This window comes from Desmodus rotundus, chromosome 13 (genome assembly GCF_022682495.2).
Source record: "Desmodus rotundus isolate HL8 chromosome 13, HLdesRot8A.1, whole genome shotgun sequence".
In the NCBI taxonomy this organism is placed as follows: domain Eukaryota; kingdom Metazoa; phylum Chordata; class Mammalia; order Chiroptera; family Phyllostomidae; genus Desmodus; species Desmodus rotundus.
In genome coordinates, this window is record NC_071399.1 from 76,632,893 (window position 1) to 76,656,927 (window position 24,035).

General features: G+C 38.7%; 1 protein-coding gene across 1 annotated transcript in view; it reads left to right on the top strand.

Annotated features, from left to right (window-relative positions):
• NDFIP2 (Nedd4 family interacting protein 2) overlaps positions 1-9,434 on the top strand; it is a 51,084-nt gene extending 41,650 nt beyond the window's left edge. Inside the window, exons 6-8 of the mRNA XM_024568813.4 lie at positions 4,076-4,142; positions 6,727-6,832; positions 7,925-9,434. Coding sequence (XP_024424581.1) covers positions 4,076-4,142; positions 6,727-6,830 — 171 coding nt within the window. The 3' untranslated portion in view covers positions 6,831-6,832; positions 7,925-9,434. The remainder of the gene's footprint in view (positions 1-4,075; positions 4,143-6,726; positions 6,833-7,924) is intronic.
• Positions 9,435-24,035: the final 14,601 nt, after the last annotated feature.

Here is a 24,035-nt window from a genome sequence, read left to right on the forward strand (position 1 = left end):
CCAGCACCATTTATTGAGGCTTTCTTTACTCCATTGTATGTTTTTGGTTCCTTTGTCAAAAATTATTTGCCCATAAACAGGTGGTTTTATTTCTGGGCTCACATCTGTTCCATTGGTCTGTGTGTCTGTTTTTCTGCCAATACCATACTGTTTGAGTATTGTAGCTCTGTGGTATAATTTGAAGTCAGGTAGTGTGATACCTCTGGCTTCATTCTTTTTTCTCTGAATTGCTTTAGCTATTTGGGGTCTCTGATGGTTTCACACAAATCTGATGGTTTTTTGTTCCATTTCTTTAAAGAATGACATTGAGATGTTGATGAGGATCTTGCGTTAAATCTGTGTATTACTTTGGATAATAGGGTCATGTTGATTCTTCCAACCCATGAACATGAATATCTTTCCATTTCATTGTGTCTTTTTCAGTTTCTCTTAATAATGCTTTGTAGTTTTCAGTATATAGATCCTTCACATCCTTTGTTAAGTTGGTTCTTGGCTGGGACCTGTGGATTAGCTTCTTCTAGGATGATTAAAATTCAGGCCATTATAAAAATTGCCTTCTGACAGATTCTTGTTCTAATTTTATTTTTAAAAATGTGAAGTGGGTTCCCACCATAAACATAAATCTGTTAGGTGTTACGGAACATACAGAGATAAAGAGAGAATCTTGCAGAAGTTAGGGAAAAAATCTCAAAAGAGTTGGAGCTAAGTCCAACCTTGGTGATATTAGTAGTAAATTTAGTTACTGTTACTCAAATGGTATTTCTCAGCAAAGTCATAGAACTCAAAATAATTTGAGGACTGTTTAATCAATTTCTCTTAAGGTTGGTAAATTTCTAATATCGTTCTAGATTCGTACAAAAGAAATTAGTCCATTATATTCCATCAATGCCGCGAGGGCATTAGATCCTAATTCTGTCATAGAACCCTAGGTTAGACTGTCTAATAATCACCTGCAGTTAATGTGATAGATGGGGAACTTAAGTTTAAAGACTGGAATTTCTCAGAGTTTTGGTGGAGACATATATGGCATCCTGCTGCCAGCTCCGTGGGAGAAAGGCTCAGAAAGGGAACAGTGGCCTCTGCCAGCACTTCTGTCTGGGAGAAAGCTCTCATCCTAATGCCAGGCAGTTCAGGTTTTCCCTGTATGTCCCTGGTGCCTTTCAACTCCCCAGTGCTGGAGCTCAGAGGGAGTGAGTCCAAGTAAGTCTGTGTGCGAGCCCCTTAAGAGGAACTGCCGGGTACTCTAGAAGCCCTCCGTTTCCCTCAGCCTTCATCTCTGCTGGATTTTACAGCCAGAAGTTACGCGGACGTTTCCTGGTACTGGAACCCTGGGCTGGGAGGGGTGCTGGTGTGGGACAGGGACCCCTCACTTCTCAGGGGGGGCTTCTGTAGCCGAGATAGCCCTTCAGCTTTCTTGGAAGTGGAACCAGCCTGTTCCTCTCTCCTGCATTCCTACCGGTGTCGGTGTGGTTTCATTTTTATATCCTTAATTGTAGGATTCTGTTTAATTTCAGGGGGTTCTGACTGATGGCTGTTCTGCTTTTCAGTTATAATTTTGTCGTGGTTGTGGAAGGGTGCGAGTGCTGTGTTTTTAGCTCGTTCTCAGTTCAGTGCCTGTCCTAATTCTGCACTGCCTCTGTACTTTGACTTTTATTATAGTGCTCCAAGCAACACATTTTCCTTGGAGGTTAGTGCTGAGAGAGAGGTTCCTCCTGAAAGCCTGGCTGTTTCCTTTATGAGCCAATAAGTGATTGTAAATCATATTGCTGCTTTGTTTTTTGTTTCTGAGTTGCCATGAACCTCAGATTTAGTGTGAATATCTTTAGCCCAAGATTCTGATATTATTTCTGCCTAAGGCATTGATGTTTTTATTGTTTCTTTTAAAATACATATGTGTTTTATTAAAAACAAGTCTTTTTGAAAATTGGCAGGATGTAAACAATAAAATACTGGTGTTATATTAATAAAGTAAAATCAGATAAATTCTTGTTAGTTCACTTATTTTTTCCAAACTTTGATATCTGATTGATTCACTTATTTTTTTTAAACAACTTGACTCAACCCTGATTTTTAGTATTTTAAAACATTTTTGATAACTCAGTAATGAATAGAAGCTTATTTTTTTACATAATGAGTCTTTCTTTTTGACTTCAGGGCAAAGGTAATTATATTTGTTACTTAGAAGTAAATAAAGAATAGCTTTTGGTAAATATATTGGGGAAAGAATAAAGAACCAAAGCAATACCTTCTTAACTTTCTAATTTTAAAACACTCAATATATAATGTTACATTATTGCCTCTTGCCATGTAACATTATATATTAAATATGTTTTACAATTAAAAAGTTGAAAATACATTGCTTTGGCTCTTTATTTTTTTTTTATCTTATAGTCTATAAAACCAATATGAAAACCTTTTATTTCTAATTATTAATCTCTCGAGTAAAAGTAGTATAGTTCAGTACTACTTTACAAGCTATATTTTCCCAGTTTTTCTAGTTCTCCCTCCATTGTACATATTTACAGGTGTTAGCATATGAGCGATTTGCATCTTTTAAAAAAAAAAAAAATACGACTCATCAATGGATGCCCCCAAACACTTCAGTATTTTTTTTAAAGATTTTACTTATTTTATTTTTAGAGAGAAGGGAAGAGAAAGAGAAAGAGAGGATGAGAAACATCAATGTGTGGTTGCCTCTCACATACCCCCTACTGGGGACCGGTCCACAACCCTGGCATGTACCCTGACTGGGAATTGAACCTGTGACTCTTTGCTTCACAGGCCTGTGCACAATCCAGTGAGCTATACCAGCCAGGCACGATTTGCATCTTTAACAGTACTAGGAAATTTTTAAGCTTTGAAATTTCTAAAACTCTGAGAATTTATATTATGGTTCACTTAAAAATTATAGATACTCCCTTTTAAAATACTTAAAAGGCTTTAAAAAGCAGATTTAGATAATCTTTAGTATATATCGTTCCTCAATAGTATCATTATTTACAATTCATTCGTATTTTTGCTACTACAAAAACTGTAGGATTTTAGTCTTTTATGGAAATTACCAATGAACAGTTGGAGGTAATTACCTATAAAGTTGGAAATGGATACTTTTAATTCATTTCAGTTTTGAGGACAAATCTGCATTGAACAAAATCATTTTTAGTTAAATCAGATTCAGTTTGGAGACCAACGGATACAGATAAAACAAGCCAATTTTTACTAGTTTTAGAGTAGATTTTATAGTAAACACTTCAAAAAACTTATTTGAAGCATTGTTCAGATGCTAAATGATTACAGGGAAGAATCATCTGAAGTATCTCTGAAGAAAATTAGATTGATTTAAAAAAAAACTTTAAAATAATCAATCTTGATGACTAGAGCCTAATCAAGGAAAAGTGCCGTGTCCAATAGCATCAACCCTGCCTTCCATCTGCTTGTTCATGCTCTTATCTCACAGAGAGGATGAGACTGCCCACCACGGCCACTAACGAGAGCTGTTGACACGCCGATCTAGGCTCTCGTAGCTGTTCTCAGCTCACCATTGGGAACTTGATGCTGGAGCATCAGCTTGAAAATAAAAAGTCACTAAAGAGTCGGGGTCTTTACATGCCTAGTATTCTTGGCAGTGATTAACAGTAAGGGGTGTACGGAAGGTCAGAAGCTCTTTTTTAGAGGTCAGCAGAACATACCCATCTGATAAGATTGAACTAACATGGCTTTTGGTGTTCATGTCTCCAGTAGCTGCAGTGGATTGGAATGGTGGTCATCGCGTTGAGAGACTGTGAAAAAAAACTGACATGTGAACTCGTTAATGAGAAAGTGTTGGATTTGCCTTTTTTCTTAGAAGCAGGTGGAAACTGAATTCTGTTTCCAAAATACTTTGTTATGTATAAAAGGTTTTTTCTCAAATAATTTTATATGTATGTCATAAAGTATTTTTTCTCTGTTTTTCTTCTTGTGCTGTGTTTAAGTGCTAAAGATTATTTGAGGTAAATTATTCTGAAATTGATGCTAATCTACAGGTTTTAAATTGAGGTACACAGATATCATTAATATATTTATGTTCACTCCATAGTTTTCTGATTATTTTACTGGATATTTCAATGGACAGTATTGGCTTTGGTGGATATTTCTTGTACTTGGTAAGTTTATTCTTAATGCATTTCACTTTGATTAATTTGCATTTAGTTTAACTTTGGTATTTTCTAAAATTATAAGATGTAAATACATTGTGTTACAACTTACATGACAATAAATATTCTATTGTAAAATTCTCATATCCAAACACTTACGTCGTCATCTCAGCTATTCAGATCATTCTACATAGTACTCCAGGTTTCTCAGGTTGAAAATCCAGAGCCATTCAATTTAAACAGTCACTGGTTTAATGAGAATTGATGAATACTACAAAACCTGAAAATGGTAATATGATTAAAAAGTGATAGTGTTATTTATCTTGAAAATATACATAATTTCTTTTAATTTTAGAAAAGGTTGAAAATAGGTTAATCTGATGTTCTAGTCATTCTGTTATTTTTGGATCGTGGAAACATTTCTTACACCTTTGAAATGTGTCCCAGATTAATCATTAATCTGCCAGGCATGAGGAAAGGCTTTATACCTAATGATCACTGGACTTCTGTCGTTGCCTTCTTACGAGGAATGTCTTTTTGTTAATACTGATGAAGTTTGGGTATCCAGTTCTTGTTTTCTTGTGTTTTTTACTTTAGATATATGACAATTAAGTTAATCTTAAAATCACATCATACCCTTAACCCACATTTCAGATTTATTTACTGATATGAAGTACACATTTTTTTCCTACATAGGTTTAAAAGCCCACATTTTTCTAGTAGCGTAATTGTACCAGAAAAGAATAGCATTTCAGTAGGTGGCAGTCTTCTCTTGAGTTTGTATGTAGTCCTGCTGTTGGACCTTTAGGATCTTTTGAGACACAAATTCATAGTGGTCAGTTAGGGTCACCAGCTAAGGTCACTAAGGATTCTGAATTCTTTGTATAATAATTATAGTGAAGTTCTGGTGTGATTCTGTTGGGGAGTAAGGCTCATACAGGCTTCAGCCAGTTTTTTATATTGTTATATTCTGACTGCCTGAATTCTGTGTTTTCCAGTTGAGTTTCTTACTTAAAAGTGAAAAAACATAAAGCTTATTAGGTAGTTAAGCATATTAATTGAGTACATTTGCTCGCATGTGCTGTGAAGCAAATGTCCTCAATTAATGAAGAGATCGAGGAAGCTTGGAAAGGCAACTGTGGGGCAGAGTGGAATGCAGAGGACAGTGCCAGGTTCACATGAGAGCCACACCCTAGCACTAAGGGGGATGTGGAAATGTAACCCATGTAAAAGTGTTACTCATGTATACTCAAGAACTTTGAGCGCCCTGTAGAACTCAGAAATAATAGCTGCTGAGTGATTGGTTTCTAGATATGAATTGTCTTATTTTAGAAAATGCCTGGGCAGAACAAAATATGTCTTAGAAAGAGCAGCTTCATAGACAAAAGAAGGGATTTCACAAGTAATTTTGGTTTACACGATTCAATAATACTTGTATATTTGGATCACAATGTCCATTATCTTTGAACAGCACCTGGAAGGACATGGGGTGGAATTCGGAGTGACAGTCACAGAAGGAAGGAGTTGGGATATGGGAAGCAGGTGGGGTCAGATGTAGCTGAAATTTGTACCACTTATTTAAGTCATCGTTTGCATAGCTCTTCTGTCTTCCTGTGTCTCAGTGCTTTGATTACTTTGGGACTCTGCATTTTAGCCCGACGGCCTCTTCCTCCCCTTGAGGAAGGCTGCGGCCTGCGTATCTCCTGGTTTTGTTTTTGCCCCCAGTTATCTGGTTAAAAATTTACTGGAGTTAATAAATGTTTTCCTTAGAATTGTGTGTTTAAGTATATTAAAGGCTTAATTCTACTAATAATGTTACTGCTTTTTATACTTAGCTAATAATTATTAAGGATACCTGTGATATAAATGGCTATTGCTTAAAAATGCTGTTTTACTGAGGAGAACACTGAGATCGATACGAGATATATCCCAGACCATTTAAGAAATTACTAGAGGGGCTGCTTTCCCAGTCTTCTTTCCTGATTCTTCTTAATTTTTATCATAATTTAGTCTTTTATTACTTAAAAATATGAACGAATAATTAAAATTATTTACAGACTATACGTATGTTCAAATACAGATTTTACTGATGACAGGCACTTGATTTTGCTGGACAGGCTGATCAGTTTTATCCCACAGTTGTTAGCATTAACTCACGTACATTCTGTCTCAAACACTAATTTCTAACAGTAAACATGTCTTAGTTTGCTTAGTAGCTACCTTAATTGAAAATTTGGCAAAATGGGATTTCTAGGAGCTGAATCGGTTTAAGTGTATTAGGTAACTTTGCTATTTAAAGAAATCATTTAATATGTATTTTTTGTGTAATTCTGGATTTTCATGACTGGATTTAATTTTTATTTTAGCTATATCTAGGATTAATAAATAGAAATAATTTTCAGGTGGCAGTAAAATTTTATCATCTTTCCCCATGATGGAGTTATCGTTTTAGTGTAAAATATACTATGGAGTGAGTGGGATTCTACAGATAAATTTCTTAAACCAAGAGGATCCTGTTTATAATTGTCTGCTTTAAATATATCATTCCCCTTACTTTGTAAGAACACAATCTGTATTATTTCAACCTTTTCAGGCCTGCTCCTTTTCTTCAGAGGATTTGTTAATTACCTAAAAGTCAGAAACATGTCTGAAAGTATGGCAGCTGCTCATAGAACAAGGTATTTCTTCTTATTGTAGAGGTAAGAGATATTAATATATTAACTCTTTTTATTTCCTTTATTCAGATTCCCCAGGTACATATTAAATGTTTAATGTGTACTCATGTTATGTACTCAAATTGAGCAAATTTAACATTTTGTACTGTGAGCAGTCAGCTTACTGAAATTTAATAAGTTGTGAACTGTTAAAGATAACTTAGATTTGTAAAATTGAATTTCATAAATCTTAATTTTTTAAATACATGAGTAAACTGAATCTTTGACCACATGATATATATGAAGTAACCACTAGCACAAACTTTGAAGGTTTTAAAACAAAATATGACAAAGCCCTTACACAGAAGGAATGAGCATTTTGCATAAAACAACGTGAAATCCACATAGACATCTAGTTAAAAGGTCAAAAAATAAATCTGTGATTGAAAAACAGTGTGCCATGCACTGATCTTGACAAATGGGATCAAGGAATGAAAGTTGTAGGGAAAAAATAGAAGCTCTGCTATGTTTTCTCAATGTGTGACCGTTTGCAGCGACAATGAAGGCTGCAACTTGAACAAAGGGAAATATAAAGAAATGAGCAGAGGTGGTCTTTCTGGCTACCCGGTGAGTTTCTGGGGGCTGTGTATATAGTAATACCATTATTTACTGTGCAGCGAGTGGTATCTTCACACAGAGACCTCATATCTCTACTTTGTATCCTAATTGTTAAAGCAAATCTCATACTCTTCGTACGTATAAATGATTTGAACTTTTAAAGTATTTGAACAGCAAAATACCTAGTAAAATACTTCAAGATGTATCTACGAGTACAGAGTGTTTCAAGGTTGCCATATACTAAGTATATTCTTTTAAAAAATTGTATATATAGTTTGTGATTTGGTTGCTTCAATTTTATTTTTAACTTATATGAGTTTTATGTAAGCTCATAATTTACTTATTCTATATGATCTCCTTAGCTTTAGAATATATTCTGATATGTTCTACTCTGTCATTTTTATCAAAACAAGATTGTATACTTGATATAATACTGCTATAAAATGGGGTTTTATTGTATTATCATTTAGATAAATGCAACTTAATACATTTTAAGACTAATTCTTTCTTTGTCTCTAGACTACATCAACCAGACATTCCTTTCTTACACCAATGTGAAATTTCCAGATCATCTTGTAAACCTACAACTTTAATAGGATAGAAGACTACTAATAACAGAAGACAAATTAGTTAAGAAAAGATAGAGCTTCAAAATTGAATGGCAGAGTGGTTTATGCTTAAAAGCCATTTCTGTTCATTCTCTTAAATATTTATATTTCATTTGTTTCGTGCATTTGCCTATGTGTCCCTTTAAAAGGTTTGCATATACATGAAAGACACCATGAAGCTGCAGCAGTGAAGTCCACTCACATTTGGTTAATCAGTGTTTGGTATAATTGAAAGAGTTGAGTGATCAACAGTGTTCTAGCATGTAAATGCCATTGACTTCTGACCTGACGTTTAGTATAATAAAATTGAGATTATTAACCATGTCAAATGCTGTAGTTCCTGCCTCTTAGATTCATCTAGTGACTACTCATGAAACATCCTTTGTTGTAAAGTTTTTTGGAAACTGCAGTGCTGATTACTAGAAAAGCTTTGTCAGATTTTTGAATGTGATTTTACATCATTTAGCAAAACTCTTTCTGTAAATAACCAGGCATAAATTACTTTCTGCATTGTTTTCTTTAGAAATTGTGTCTAGATATCTTCTCATTAATTTTAAAATAAGTAACTTAATATATACAGAACATTTGGGTGTTAAAGATAGTTTGTTTTAGGACAAATTTTAAGAAAATGTGGGTATTTCACATATCCTTTATAAGAAAAAAAATTTTAAGGGACATGCCAGTGTTAGGGATCTTCCAATGAGAAGCGTGGTTTTTAGCCTTGCCTATCTCAGAGATTCTTACAGGAAACGATTGTAGTAGATGTATTTATTTCATTTATGACATTTTTGAAAGTTAATTTTTTGAATAAGATATTCTCATTTGCATTTGTCTTTTAAAAAGCCAATAAAAGTATCTTTTCAGTATCATTGTAGTAGGTTTTAGATATTTAGTTTGTTAAATTTAGCCAATAAAAACTTGTGCTATTAATAGCTCTAGCTTTGTGATTGTAGGACTAACTTGTGAAAATCATCATGATATGCAAAATATGTTTTCAGATTATGGAAATGTCTGTGGAGTGTGGGCCCGGGGTGTGCTTGGTGCTGCGAGAGTGTGTGCCGCCGTTACTACAGCCGGAGTCTACGTCACGTTCATAAGCTACTGCGTTTGCAAATCATTTTATGTCTCATTTCCTTTTCTTTTCCGTTATATCTTTGCTTCCGAATACCAACATTAAAAAAGATCAGAATGATCTCATCTTTTAAACTGAAAAATCAATTAATACAGCTAAATAGAACATATAAAATTGTTTATTATTAGACACTGACTACTACTAAAAGATAGACCTAAAAGTATTCAGGGACATTTTTCCATTTCTGGAAAAAAGTTTATTATGCTTTATAGCTTCTTTTGTATTTATCTGTATTTTCTGATTTATTTCATTGTCTTTATAATAAAACATACATTTTTGTTTTTGCTAATTGTGCCTTCTATTTTTTGTTTGCCCTTATATAGTCTCCTCCCCTACATCGAATTTTATTGTTGATTTAAGTGCCCGTGTTACACCCCTTGAAGTAGAAACAATAGCATGGAGTAAAGAAAACAATAAATACTTAATTTTGTTGCCTGATTTGGGAATTAATTAAAATTAGAATATACTTATAAGAAATGTAAACTCATACTAGATCCCTTCTTTACCTCATAGTAATTTCCTGCAGACCTATACTATGTTTTAATAATTTGAACTGAATTAAGCTATGATGCATGCTAATTAAAAATTATTAGATTAGATATTAAATATCAGTTTACTAGACTTGCATTTAATTTTTGTGTTATTTAGACTTGGTTTCTGAATATGGATGTGTCACTTTTGGTCCAACATCAGAAAGTCACTTTTATTTTGATTTTTGTTCCTCCACTGTATGATTCAAGTGTGTATGTTACCTAATTCTCTGTAATTCAATCGTAGCCTTAAATCTCATCGTCCAAGCAGGGGAATTGGAATATTATTTTTAAAAACTTAACACCTTCTTACAGATTTACCAAATCCTGCATATTTCCCTTCATTTCTTGTGAGCTTGGATAGAACAGCTGCTGGTGTGTTTTGGGGACACACCCACCTTTGCTCTCTGCCTTAAAGATGGAAAATCAAAACCCTTGTTAGGGTATCTAAATTTTTGAATGAATGTGAACTTGGGCTTGGAAGTTAATGAAAAAAAGCTTATTAAATTATTTCTATTATATTTGAATAAGCTAGTTATGGCCAGATAATCCACTTTTATGTGTTTATATAAACTGATACTAAGATAAAAATATATTTTCTGTGTTAAGGATAGACTTTAGAAATTTAAAAGTAAAGACAAATCTGTTATATTCAGTAAAAATGAACATCTTTGTTTACTAGAAAAAATACTAACCTAGCCCCTTTTTTGAGTCTATAAGATACATCCCATGCCTTTGAGATTGTTCATGATTTCCAACCCGTTGAAACAGTAATCACTAATATTTCCAGTAGAACCTCTCCTAACAGTAAAAGTGGAGTCCAAAAAATTCAATTGCAGAAGAATTCAAGGTTCCCTAATTTTTTTCAAGTAGTCTGTACTGTCCCCCTAAAACACAGAAGTAATGACAGTGCATCTGATACCGTATTTCACTGAATTGACACGCATCCTGAGCTTGCTCAGGACAGTCTTGGTTATTTCATTTTCTCAGCATAACGGGGCATCTTCTCACTCTCAAGTTGCCTAATTTGGAGGATTAATTATATGATCACCGCATATGTAACTGTGCACTGGACTGACAAGCGACTGCCTAAGCTGCCTGCCCTTTGAGAAAGGGGACTGGGGTATTAGGGCAGGAGCCAGTTACCCCTGTCACAGCCTCTCCTGCCACATCATTTGTTTGGTTCGTGGGACGTGCGTAGTATCTTCTTTTAAAAATAGAAATTGTTGTATTTGAGTGATGCTAGCTTATGATAAATAGTAAACAATGAGCTTTATATTTTTCAACTGCTGTTACATGTTATTTCAATTGTTTATTATTTAATTCTTCAAGTAGTCGTATGGAATATTAGTGTTATTTTTTAAAACCTCATCTTGATAAAGTTCAACAGTTAGATGATGATGTGCCATTTATTATTATAGGATTGTCCTTGCCCATATATAAAATATGCTGATGTGTTTTATTGTTAATAAAGTTCTATAGATGTGGAAATGTGAACCTGTCGATGCATCCTTTTGAAAATCAGTTGGATTCACAAAATATTAGAACCACTTTGGCCTCCCTAAAATGTTTATATGGCAAACCACTCAAGATTTGTGATGAAAACAACTGGCATGTACTGAGGTTGGAGGGTGCAACATTAACTTGTCACTGTGGTTTATGTTAGGGCTACATACTAGATTAAATACAAGAAAACCAGCTTTAAGAAAATAATTTATGTTCATTTCTACTTTTCAAAAGATCAGTGGTTACTATAGGTAAGACCTGCTGTTAGAGACTGGTACTCTTATTTGGGACCTGAGACCTGAAGTGTAAAAACTTTCAAGGTTCTTTTTTTTTTTTTTAGAAAGCAAAAAGCTTATTTTATATTTCACAAGAGTTAAAAAGGTAATGTTTATCTTGAACTCAACATGTTTGCTTGTTTTTTTAATAGTAGTATATTTTTAATCATTTTTTTATTAATGTTCGAATACAATTGTCTCCATTTTCCTACCACCACTTCCTCCCACCCCACCCACTGTTAATTCCTGCTTTGGCTTTGTCCCTGGGTCCTTTACATGTTTACTTGTTTTATCTTTACTTTCTTGATATTTTCAGGTTAGCTTTCATTAACAAAAACCATTAAAAAGTCCATTAGCTAAATAGAAGAGACGGTATTATTACCCTTTTAACAGCCGAGATTATAGTAAACTGAAGTCACACACTCCTGGTTCACAGGACGTTAGAAGCTGTTTCCCCTTCTCTCCACGCCTGTTAAAAAGTCATCTGATTACTTCCCCATGCCTTTTGTGGGCTGGCGTTTTTAAATTGAATCAACACTTTACCTTCAGTGACACAAGAAGGCACATAGGCTATCATTAGAATGTACTTTAGTTTTGTGGTTTTTTTTCAGCCTTACCAGGAGCAAAGCAAGATCAGTAAGTAAAACAAAAGTTTGCTCAGAGCTCAGAAGAAATTTGGAGGGCAGCCTCTCTGTCCTAATAGGGAAAGTTTTAAATAACCTTGTTGGAAAGCATGAACTCTTCAGAAGTTGAAGAATAGTCCATGTATGTAAATAACTCGTGTAGAAATATATTTATTATTCCTTTTGCATCACACTTGGTTTCTCAGTGATTTGAATTCCTGCATAATGATTTGGTTTGGCTTGCAATCTGTGGTACTTGGGCTCTAAATACTTGGGCCAGCAAGCATTGATGGCCACTGATCGGCATATAGTAGGTGGTGATGAAATAAGTGTGAAGTATCAATTCCTAAATCCAGATTTTTTAAATGATGAGCAGACTATAGAAAATCTATGTAGGGTGAGTTCATTGAGAGTTACAAACTTTTAAAAGATTTGAGTCTTACATCTCCTTAATCCTATGGGATCTCCTGGGACGAATCCTTGATTGAATGATTCTGAGGACTTCCCCCGAGCTGTGGCTGTCATTCAGTATGGTGCATCATAATCAGCTAGAGTTTGGGGAAAATGAACATCCCACTTCAATTTCCAGAGGTTCCAATGCAATACGTGTGCCCATGAGAGCCCATTTGCTTCTCACAGCCTGAGGTTCTGGGATTTGGGTCTCAGTAGAACAGCCGATTGGTTTCTCATGGTGTCCTCTCGAGATCTAGCTCCTGGCATACACGTGACAGACGGTTACAAATGTTAGGGTCTTGCAGGGAAAGGAAAAGGCACATAAAGCAGATCTTAGAAGAGATAATGAGCATTTCTTGAGTGCTCTATTTATGACCTCCGACTGAGAGCCCTTCCAGTTTCATGTCTTTATACATGTGACATGTCTCCGCAGGCTGTGTCACCAGTGTGCATACAATCGGGACAGAATGGAACTGTTTGTGCTAAGTCAGCTCTTTTCCCCACAATCCTGTAAAGCAAATGGAGTTGGATTATCATGGAGGTGATTTTTCTCACCTGAAAAAAAAAAAAAACCCATGTAATTCCTTCCCATTAGCATCGTCCCATCTCTGTGCTTGAGGAGTTTGTGGATTACTAAGAGAGGCAGCTTTGTGTAACAGAAAGACTGGGTTTTGGAGTCAGATTAGCCCTGGACTCAAATTTCAACTTTTATGCAAGCTGAGGCGATTTGCTTAACTAAAGCCTCAGTTTTCCTCGCCTGTTTTGGGGGAAGCAAAGGATGTACCTCAGGATTAGGTGAGATTGCCACAACAGAAAAAATTAGGCATTCTCATTAGATCTCTGCTGAGTGTGTTTCCTGACCAGGCTGCCTGTTTGTGTTTGCAGATGCCTCCAGGACTTAGAATAAGCCCTGGCCTGACATGGGCATTTTTGCCCCCTCTGAAAAGCGTGATTATAATAGGATCATGTGGACCTAGCCTTGGCTCCTTAACATCTTCTCTGCGGCAAGTGGAATTAAAGTAAAAATTGCTTAGATGGCAATTGATTTTAAGGGATGTAGTCATGCAAAGAGAGGAAGGGAGTTGCCTGTTTACCAAGCAGTAAAGAATGCACCTCAGCTGGTAGGAAGGGAGGAAGCTCACACGTCTCTTCTGGTTGAAAGTTGGAGGGCCAGTCCTTCATAGTTTAATTGTGAATTGATGATTGGTGACTCATTGCTTTTGCTAAGGGCAGTAAAATTCTGGTTGGGAAGTGATCAGAAAATAACTTGTCAGCCCTTGCCTGGTGGCTCAGTTGGTTGCAGCAACATCTCATACACCGAAAAGTGGTGGGTTCGACCCCCAGTCGGGACATGTACCAGTCGCTGTTTCTCCCTCCCTCTCTCAAATCAGTAGACTTTTTTTTTTTTAAGTTGGCAGGCAGGTTTTCTGATTCTAGGATAAATGACTTCACCAGCTTTCTCCTGTAATCATGGGGTCTTAATCTTGGGTTTATTTTCAAAAATATCTATTACTAGGAAAGGGAATTACTTAGATGAAGAGTTAAGTCCCCTGGACTCCGCCTTGATCATAGTTTGGGTCAATGAAATTTTTTGAGTGCCGGTTAAAGGGGTGATGCTGTTGCCTCCACATGATAACTCCTCTCCTACCTGATTCCTCTTTCCACCTTCCACAAGAGCTTAAGTTCCAAGTCTTTGGAGAAGCCTTTCTCACCTCGGATTCTGGTCTGTTTGTGCCCAAAGCCCTGTGCATGGTTTCTGTCAGGCACCGTCATTGACTTTGGTGTTGCTGTCCTCAGTGGTAGATAAATCATACTCAGCTTTGCATGCTTCCCCAACGTTGGACACAGCACTGGAGAAGCTGGATGGATGGGTGGATGGGGTCGGTGCTAGTGACTGTCTCTGCGTGAACCAGGATAGGTAAAGTGCATTCTGCCCTTTCACTCTGAGTCTAACAGAGGAAGATTTATGAACAGGAAAATGTGCTAGTGTGAGGCAGGAACAAAGGCCAGGTGTCCAAGCGGTTGAACTCTGGACAACCAGGGCATCCTTCACTAGAGGCAGCATGAGAACCAGTTCAAAAAGTAGAAATGTCCAAGTATGTTAAATGTGTCATAGTTTGCCATTTCTCGCATGATGCTCTGCCCTCCCTCATCCTCCTCAGAAGGAAGTAATTGTCAACACGTCACCAAAGCCACTTTTTTCAACCACTTTCTTCTGTGCGTCACAGTCATTGCATTTCCGACTCCTCGCTTCTGCTCAAAGACAGGACCCATGTCTACTTTGTAGCCTCCAGCAAGCCTTACACACAGCAAGCACCTTTCAGATAGTCCAGTCCAGCGTTTTTCATGGGTCCTTGTAAGCTGCTCACTCGATCACTGCAGATACTACGAACTTGAGAAGTCAGCCGCGGTATAGCCACCCTTCTCCTCAAATACAGAGATCTCCGTGTACTTCCATATCCCTTGTTCACATGTCTCCCGGCCCCCTTTCTCTCTCCAGGGGGACCACTATTAACAGTTTGCTGTTACTCTTACAGACTTTTTCCATATAACTTTTTTACTGGGATAACCCAGTGTTCTTGGTGCAGCATGCCCTTGGTCCCAGGTACAGTGTGGGAGAGGGTGTGCCTTTTTCCCTGTGTCCCACAGGACAGCTTTCAGGAGAGAGTAGTTCTTCTTGCCAATGTAGTTCATTTCTCCTGGGAAACCATCATTTATTTCCTTGGTTCTTTAGTCTCTAGACGGGGTGACTTGGGGCTTCAAGGCCTTTGGGGGCTATTCCAGGAATTGATATTTGCAGCGTTTAAATGTCCTGACTTATGATCTTACACCTACATTTTGGTGAGGAGTTCTCTGGAACCCGGTTATTTGGAGGAAAGGGTTTGGGATTGACAGCGTCCAGCCTGTGTGGGTTTAGAAAAGACCAAGATGATTCTGGGTGTAAAATTAATTTCCCTTGGTTCAGAACCAAAATTGTGTCTCAGGATGTGGCGATTACTGTTCCCTGGCTATGCTAACAGACATTCAGAAGCTCTCCTTTCCTCTTCCCAAATTCTTCCTGCCTTGAGCCGAGGTATGGCATCTGGAGCTAAAGCAGCTATCTTGTGCCACTGAGGCAACAGTTGGTAGACTAAGGATGAATATCTTCCCTAACATCACAGAGCACTACACCAGGCCTGGACCTGCCTCCTTTCAACTTTCTGCTCAATGAGAAAAATAAGTTCTTATTTGCTTAGTTATTATTAGTAAGGTTTTTAATTACCGATATTTGGGAGCCATCTAAACTGACACGTAGGCATAAGTATCCATTTCCGCAGAATTGTCAGGAAGGCTGCTCAGGCCTCAGAAGTTAACGACGTGAGAAAGAAGCGTTGCAAGCCTTACCTGCCCACAGAGGGGCTACGGACTGACCCGGGTCCTTGCACTTGGCTTACTGATGGCCTGTCCACTCATCACAGTGGCGTTGTGTAAGCAGTGTGTTTATATCTGCGTTATTGACACGCTTTCATTCTCTTCGTTTTCCAATTGTGAGTCCCACAGAGAGACTAGCTTCCCAACAATGGCTGCTAGTGATGGGTTTAGTGACTATGTCAGCAGCCACACTTCAACTGCTACCTCAAAGATTATTCAGTGCTACCCATACTGCCCATCAGTGAAACACTGCCAGGGGAAGCGGGTGCCATTTTCAAATCTCTTCTTGGCAAAAACAAAAACGCCAGGTGACAGGCACTTCCTTTTAAATACAATGCCAGCTCCTGAATACTTGAACTTTCTTTTTATTTTTAGAAGTAAAATCTTCTTTTGCACCAAGGAGGGTTCTAGGTAAAGACCCTGCTGCTCATATAGGCCCAGAGAACACACACAGCCTCCTCTCGCCCCTGCGGGGAGTTCTGCCCTCTGGTCTAGTGCAGGACAAACGACCCTGGCATTGGCATTCATTGGTTGTCCACGCCAGGAAAGCCTTGCACAGACACTTCCCAATAACGCGCTTGCAGAGATTATTTTGAGTTGCTGCTCCATGCTCCCCTTAATATTAGAAATACCATTTCCCCACCCCAAACTCTCTCCCCCAGAAAGAAAATTTTTTGCTTCCAGAAGAGTTAAAAAGAAGTGTAAAGAAATGCTACAGAAACAAACACTTTTGCCTGTCAAGGTTCCAGATTGTGAAATCAACAACCCTCTCAAGTCTGTGGAGCAGAACGTGGGAAGGATGGAGGGAAAAAGTCAGGGACTGTTTACACCTGCTTGTTAGCAGAGACTACCTCCTTCCTTTCCCTCTCCTTTTCTCTTTGTTCCTCCCCCACCCCACTTCCTGCTCTTCCTTTTCCCCCTCCTCTCTCTCACCATTTATCATTGTCCGAAGTCAAGAGTAAAAACCAAATGTAAAAAGTTCTGGAAGAGAAATTACTTACAATATGAACTCCATCTTTTGTATTAACTTCAGCCATGTATCTACATTTGGCAAATCCTTGGTCCTCAAATTCTAGGACACGTTTTCTAATAATGCCAGTATCTTACATATTACTACACTAGAGTTTTTCTTTGTTTTTAAAAATTCAAGGTCCTGTTGGAAGATGGGAAGTTCCTCCTCTAGTTTTGATGTTGGTGGGAATTTAATTAGCATTAACTCCTGACTGCCCTCCTCTTTATTAGCTCGTCTCCATGGGAATAACGGATGTATGTGATGGGTAAATCTGAAACGTAAGTCCTTGGGTATGTCTGCTCAGCGTCTCCTCTTCCTCTCAGGAACTAGTAGCACACAGGAGATCCACCTGTGCTCTGTTCTCCAGGGCAAGCTCTTCCCTGCCCACGGAAGCCAGCCACGGTTGCACTACCTGGGTGGGGGACTCCTGCCTGGTTCTGGAATTCATTTTACTGAGCTATATCTTCCAATCTTTTTATTAGTAATAAAGTTAATAGCCTAGTTCTGCATGTGCCATTCTTTTGTTTTATTTCTTATGCGTACATAACCCAGGTGCAGAAGGGAAGTGATCTGTTGGGATGCTGAGAAACTCACAATATACATTCCATTAGATGTGCCGTTGACTAGATGTCTCATTAGCCATCATTGATAATACATGACTCGGATGCAGGGCTATCTGAATTCTTATATTTGAAGTCTCTTAGAGGAGGATTTTTGGACAGTTCCAGTAGGCAGAAAACCATTAAGGACATAGTTGGACTCAAGAACACCATCAATCAACTGGATATAATTGGTATCCACAAAATAGTTTCTGGGCCACAGGGCACACCTTAAATGTCTGTTATCAGACCACCATGGATTTAAACTAGAAATCAGTAAGAGAAAAGTAACTGGGAAAGGCCAAAATATGCGATTATGCAACACGCTTCTAAATAACACAGAAGTCACAGAAATATTGAGAGATTTACAAATATTTTGAAGTAAATGAAAACAATTTATCAAAGTTTATGGTAAAATTTTGATGCAGAATGTAACACAAACGGGTTTTAGTTGTACGTAGTAAGAGGAACAGGAAACGTATGTCTACTCCATTTCCTAGCAACAGGAGTCCTCAGTTGAAATCCTTTAACCAATTTTGTTTAACCTACAACAAAATCAGAATAAACTGTACCATTTTGATATGACCATAATTTATGTTCAAAGTCCATTTAACTTCAAGCCCACATATTTTGCTTTCAAGGCAATTCCCACCAAATATGAGAAAGTCTACTCTAGCTGGGATTGCATTAGATCTGTAGATCAAGTTGGGCAGAACCAGCATCTTAATATTGCCTCATCCTATCCATGAACATGGGCCATCTCTCCAAATATGTAATTCTTTGATTTTATTCATCACAGTTCTATAATTGTCTTCATATAGATTTTGTACATATCTTGTTAGATGTATACCTGAACATTATATAAAACGGACTTCAGAAAAGATAGAGGAAAGGGAGACTAGCTGGTCTGGAACCAGCCCTCAGTATCTCTGAAGTACGCCTTTCTTTTCTATGTGCAGCTGGTTGAATCCATGGATGCAGAACCTGTGAATACAGAAGGCTGACCGTACAGTGATTTCAGAATGAACTAAATTAGGCACATTGACTTAAAGAGAAAGAAAAACAGTATCTGCTTTAGCCTACGTGGACATTTTTAGACATAAAAACTTTCTGGAGCATATGACATCTTGCTCCCTAGCATGTTGTCAATTTGACTCAAATAAATTCCCATTAAAATTTTCTAAAGATGAAACAAAAAAGAAGCCTCTCAGTCAATGCCAGCGCCTACCTAATTGTAGCAGTGAGGATCAAGTGGTGCATAATGACACTCGGAAAGAAAAGGAAGAAGGGATCGGAATCATGGTGGGCACAGGGTCGGGCAGAGAGGGCTGTTTGCCCTGCAGAGTCTCACGGTTAAGACGAGAGAGACGCTGAGAAACTGCAAAGGAGTTTAGACTGCGGACTAGATGGGACTATATAGGGCCGTGGGACTACGGGACTTGAGATGTCCATGCTAGGGACCAGTGTAAATGAGAACCAGCAGGAAATGCCAGCATTAGCAGGTGACAACCGGGTCCCGATGGCCTCCGACCCCCCTCCCTATGCCTGGAAGTTACAGATGGTTCTGAATCGCAGATCCAGTCTTGGAGAAATAGAGAAGGGATGAAAAAAAAAAGTCCCAAATTGGCCGTGGAAATTCTGCTTGACAAGCATTAACTTTATGTAATTAATGAAATGGCTCAAAAATTAAAAGTTTAGATGTAGAAAAATAAAGTTTTTTTCACTTGAATTTACAACCTATGAGATTCAATGTCTTTACATGGCTATTGGCATAAAGACCTGGTCAAAATTTTATATCAGAACCTTACACATTCAAATAAAATGAAGTATCTTAGAATACTCACATATAGAAGTTTAAATGTCAACCTTTGGAGAGAGGTGTTCATCTTACAGGTTAGTTTCATCAAGCTTTAATACATTTGGAAGGGCTTCCAACTCAGAGTTTAACAGCGTTCTTGTAACAGAAATGTCAGCGCTGTTACAGTAGTTTCCTTTGTGGAGGAAAAGACAAATATTGTAACACAAAACTAAATTTAAAGGAGGACGTTGGTTCAGAGTAACCGATAGGTTAGAGACGTGCTTTTTCTCCCTTTGTGGGAAAATGAACGTCCCAGCTACTGAATGCCTGTGCCTGCTTCTAGAGAAGAGCATTCCACCCGCACCTGAGAGGCGCTATTCCAGCTGTGATGTTTCCACAGCCCGAGGGCCATAGCTCGTTGGTCCAAAGGTGCACACCTGACCCAGGCTGAGCCAATCAGATTCTCTCTTCCAGGAATTCAGAACTTAAAAGACAGAGGCTAGGAGTTTTGGGTAACTGGCTCACTGTAAAGTCATTTGGTGAGGTTTTCAGAGCAGCCCTGAGTGGAGTCTCGAAAGCTTTGGATTTCAGATGCTTATCTAAAACCTTTCCATCATTTTTGCTAGATTGGTTTCTCTAACCGAAAAGTAAGAGAGTGTTTTAACTTCTACCTGTAACGATATCTTCTCTTAATGAAAAAAAAACAATTTACGTTAGGCAACAAGGCCTTCCTATAGTATTCTGCAGAGAAGGAGCAGGTCCGGATTGGGTACTGGCCTCTATTTCCCCGACTGAATATGCAGGGGTGTACAAAACACACCCAACAGAATCACAGTGCACGTTCTGAAGTCAGCTCACAAGGATGGTTAGTCACCCCTTATCCCTGTTTTAAGAAAAAATAAATTTTTAGTCTAATTCTTAGACATCCACCATTACTCACCAATGACATGTGTGCGCCTGTTGGATACTACACAACCTCTCAAACCTCGGAAGCAGACTCAACACCACCATCCTTGTGTCCTGTTCCATATTGATCTCTCAGTGGTGCTTGCTTGCTTCCTTCCTCCCTCCCTCCCCCCTCCCTCCCTCCCTTCCTCCCTTCCTTATCACAGAAGTCACTGAAAACTCAGCTTCACCAAAATAAGGTGTTATGAAAACACACACAGTGTGATCGATCTAATGCAGAAGTTGTGAAGCTGCTTTGAATGACTAGTCTGTGCATTGTCTCATAAATGTGGCTGTTTCCACATTTATGAAAGATTCCACGGTACTCTTCCATGGCTTATTCTGCCAATTCCGTAAAACGCTATTTAAATGAAATGATACGGGTTTGGAGAGGCCTTATGCGCACCCTTTGGTGCCCTGCTCTGTTCCCTGGAGTGAGCTGCCTGGGCTAGTGGCCCAGTTCCCATCCTTTGGTGAAACTCCTCACTGCAGTTCTGTCACTTTTGATTTCACCGTCCTCTCTTATTCCCTGGGGACTGTAAGCATACTTACTACTTAGGCAGATGGAAGAAATCATTAATGTCTTACTCATAAAGTCCTATTTATAAAATTCGCAAGTGTGCAGAGTGAAGTGTGAGCTGCCTGTTTGCTGCCCAGCACCTAAAGTGCACAGGCTTGGGTTTCCATAAGGAAATGCCTTTCCTGAAAGCACTGTCAGATTATCTTAAAAGGTGACTTTGAGTTTAGATTTTAACTTTTTTTGCAAATATTAACATGACATAAAGACTTGGATGACTGGATTCATCCATATGAAGTCTTCTAAGGAAAATTAACATTGGTTAAATAATTTGAACAAATCAAAAATATTACATATACTAATCCCATAACTATTAATTGATAATCAAAATATCATTATATTAAGTATAATAACCTTTCTAAATATTTGTATTGTGTGATATCTATTGCTAAAATTGGAGAGAACTTTTAGTTAAAGAGGTATGGTTTAAAGATTTAATTTGTGTTACATAAAAATATATGTTATATGTCTACCGAGGGTGACTTTATATTGTGGCAAAAGACATTTTTCACAATTTCTTATATCTTGTGCTCAGAACTGAGCTTTTGGACTTGACAGTGTTATTGCCAGTAAGTCCACAAGACATTTTATTTTTTTATTTATTGATTTTTTAGAGAGAGAGAGGAAGGGGGGAGAGAAAGAGAAAGGCAAAGAGAGAGAGAGGGAGAGAGAAACATCAATTTTTCCCCCACTTATTTATGCATTCATTGGTTGATTCTCATTGTGCCCTGACAGGGATTGGACCCACAGCCTTGGTGCATCGGAGCAACACTCTAACCACCTGAGCTCTCTGGCCAGGGCCTCCACAAGGCATTTGAATGCAAAAGTAAAGAATGAAACAGATATAAACAATTTATAATAGAGTGTTATAAAAGAGTGATGGCTGGTAATGTGGAGTTGTGGTGAAATCGAGCACACTTATATAACTTGTCCATGTGCTGTGTCCACTTAAAATTAAGGATCATAAAAAGAAATAAATCAAACCTCTCTTCTCTGTTATGTCCACACATGATGATAGCATCTGTGCTTTCTTTTTCTTCTCCTCCTCCTTCTCCTTCTTCTCCCCCTCCTCCCCCTCCTCCTCCTCCTCCCCCTCTTTCTTCTTCTCCTTCCCTTTCCCTCTCCCCTCCCCCTCCACTTCCTCCTCCTCTATTGTCTTTTTTTTCTCCAATGGGGAGAAAAGGTCGAGAAAAGGTCGAGAATTACAGAGAAAAGAGCCTGAGCAATAGTAAGTAGGTGAGAGAGAGCACCATTTGATATTTTAGTTATATGATCTTTTAACTAAACTTGATGTTTTAGTTAAGTAAACTTTTAAGTTTTGAAAAGGTTTGGATGTACAGGAAGACTGAGAAGGCACTACAGAGCATTCCCACATACGCAGCAGCCAGGCTCCCCTGCCACTAACACCTACTGGTCGGGGACAGGTGTTATAATCACTAAACCACTTGCAACGTTATGCTCGACTGAAGTCCGTACTGTTTTCAGATGTTCTTAGATTTTACCTAATGCCCTTTTTCTGCTCCAGGATTGCATCTGGAACGTCACGTTGCCTTTAGTCATCGTGTCTGTCAGGCTCCTCTAGGTGGTGTGACGGCTCCTAGACTTTCCTTGTCTTTGATGAATGACCCGGACATTTGGAGGGGTACTGCTCAGGTCTGTGTAGGATGTCTCCCAGCTGCAGTTTGTCTGGTGTTTTGCTCAGATTCGACTAAGGTTATGGGCTTGGGGGAGGAAGGCCAGAGGTGAAGTGCCATTGTCATCACATCGAATCAAAGGTGCACACTCTCCCCATAACTCACCACGGTTGATATTACTTTTCTCGCTGCCCGAGGTTGCGTTCCCCAGATTCGCCCACTGAGGAGCTTCCCCCGCCGTTGCGTGCCCTGCTCTTTGGAAGGCGGTCACGATGTACAGCCCGCACAGAAGGAGCGGAAGGTTCTGTCCCACTTCCTGGAGGGCAGAGCATCTCCATAAATTATCTGAAAATCTTCTGCATGACACATTTGTTTTTCTCCCCTGTAAAGTTTACTTTAATAACCAGCTTTGGCCTGGCTGGTGTGGCTCAGTGGGTTGAGCTCTGGCCTGCTGGTTGGATTCCTTGTCAGGGCACAGGCCTGGGTCGTGGGCCAGATCCCTGGTTGAGGGCGCACAGGAGGCAACCACACAATGATGTTTCTCTCCCTCTCTTGCTCTCCCTTCCCCTCTCTCTAAAAATAAACAAATAAAATCTTTAAAAAAATAACCAGCTTTGTTATTGGCTATTCCTGTGACCTCCTCTACCAAGTCGATTTACCTTGATGAATTTGTTATCTGTAAAATCTGTCTTCACATATATTTTTGAGACATGGTAGACCAACATGCTTTGTGCTTTATGAACCGGGACTGTTTGAAGGTCTTCGTAATTGTTTCTCTTAGCTCAGATTTCTTGTTGAATAGTGTGTCCCTCCCCCAGCCCCGCCTCTCCTAGAGGTGATGTCGGCCACCAGTGGGTGGTGGGGGCAACTGTGGCCTCAGGGGGTGGTTGCTGGCTTAGGACAGACCCTGAAGCCCCAGTAGGGATTTCTGCATCGCTTTAAATTCCTTCTCTTCCTGCCAGGAAACCTCCTCATCTGGGGAGATTGCTGCAGTTAAGATTACCCAATCGAGCCGTTCTGAGGCTATTAACCAGGTCAGAGGTATGAGGAAAAGAGTGGCTTTTTCTAATCAGGTAACACGAAGAGAGTCTGAGGTTGGGAGCATTTTGGTCTAAGGATTTCTGCAGTGGCCTCCTTCCCCGGCTCTTCGAGGCTTCCTCTCTCTCTCGGCTTCTCCCTCAGACTCTCTTCAGAGTATTTTTGGTTTCAGTTTTGTGCAAGTTCCTCAGGCAGTTGCAGGTTGTTATTAGGATGATTGTCTTTATAAAAGACACCTGAAAGTCAGGTTGGAACACGGCACATGCACGTTCTTTGCAGAGGATGTGAGGCTTGTTGACTGAAGGCCTGCCTGCCAGAACAGGATCCTTCTGCGCACACTAGAAACAATCTGCTATTGTCTCCGGGGAGAAAACGGTGCCAAGAAAAAATGAAACCTCCGCGCCAGCCGGAGGAATATGGCATTAACTGCTTCCCCACTAAAAGCAATTACGGGAAGGGGAGAGAGAGAGAGAGAGGAAACTGTTTTCA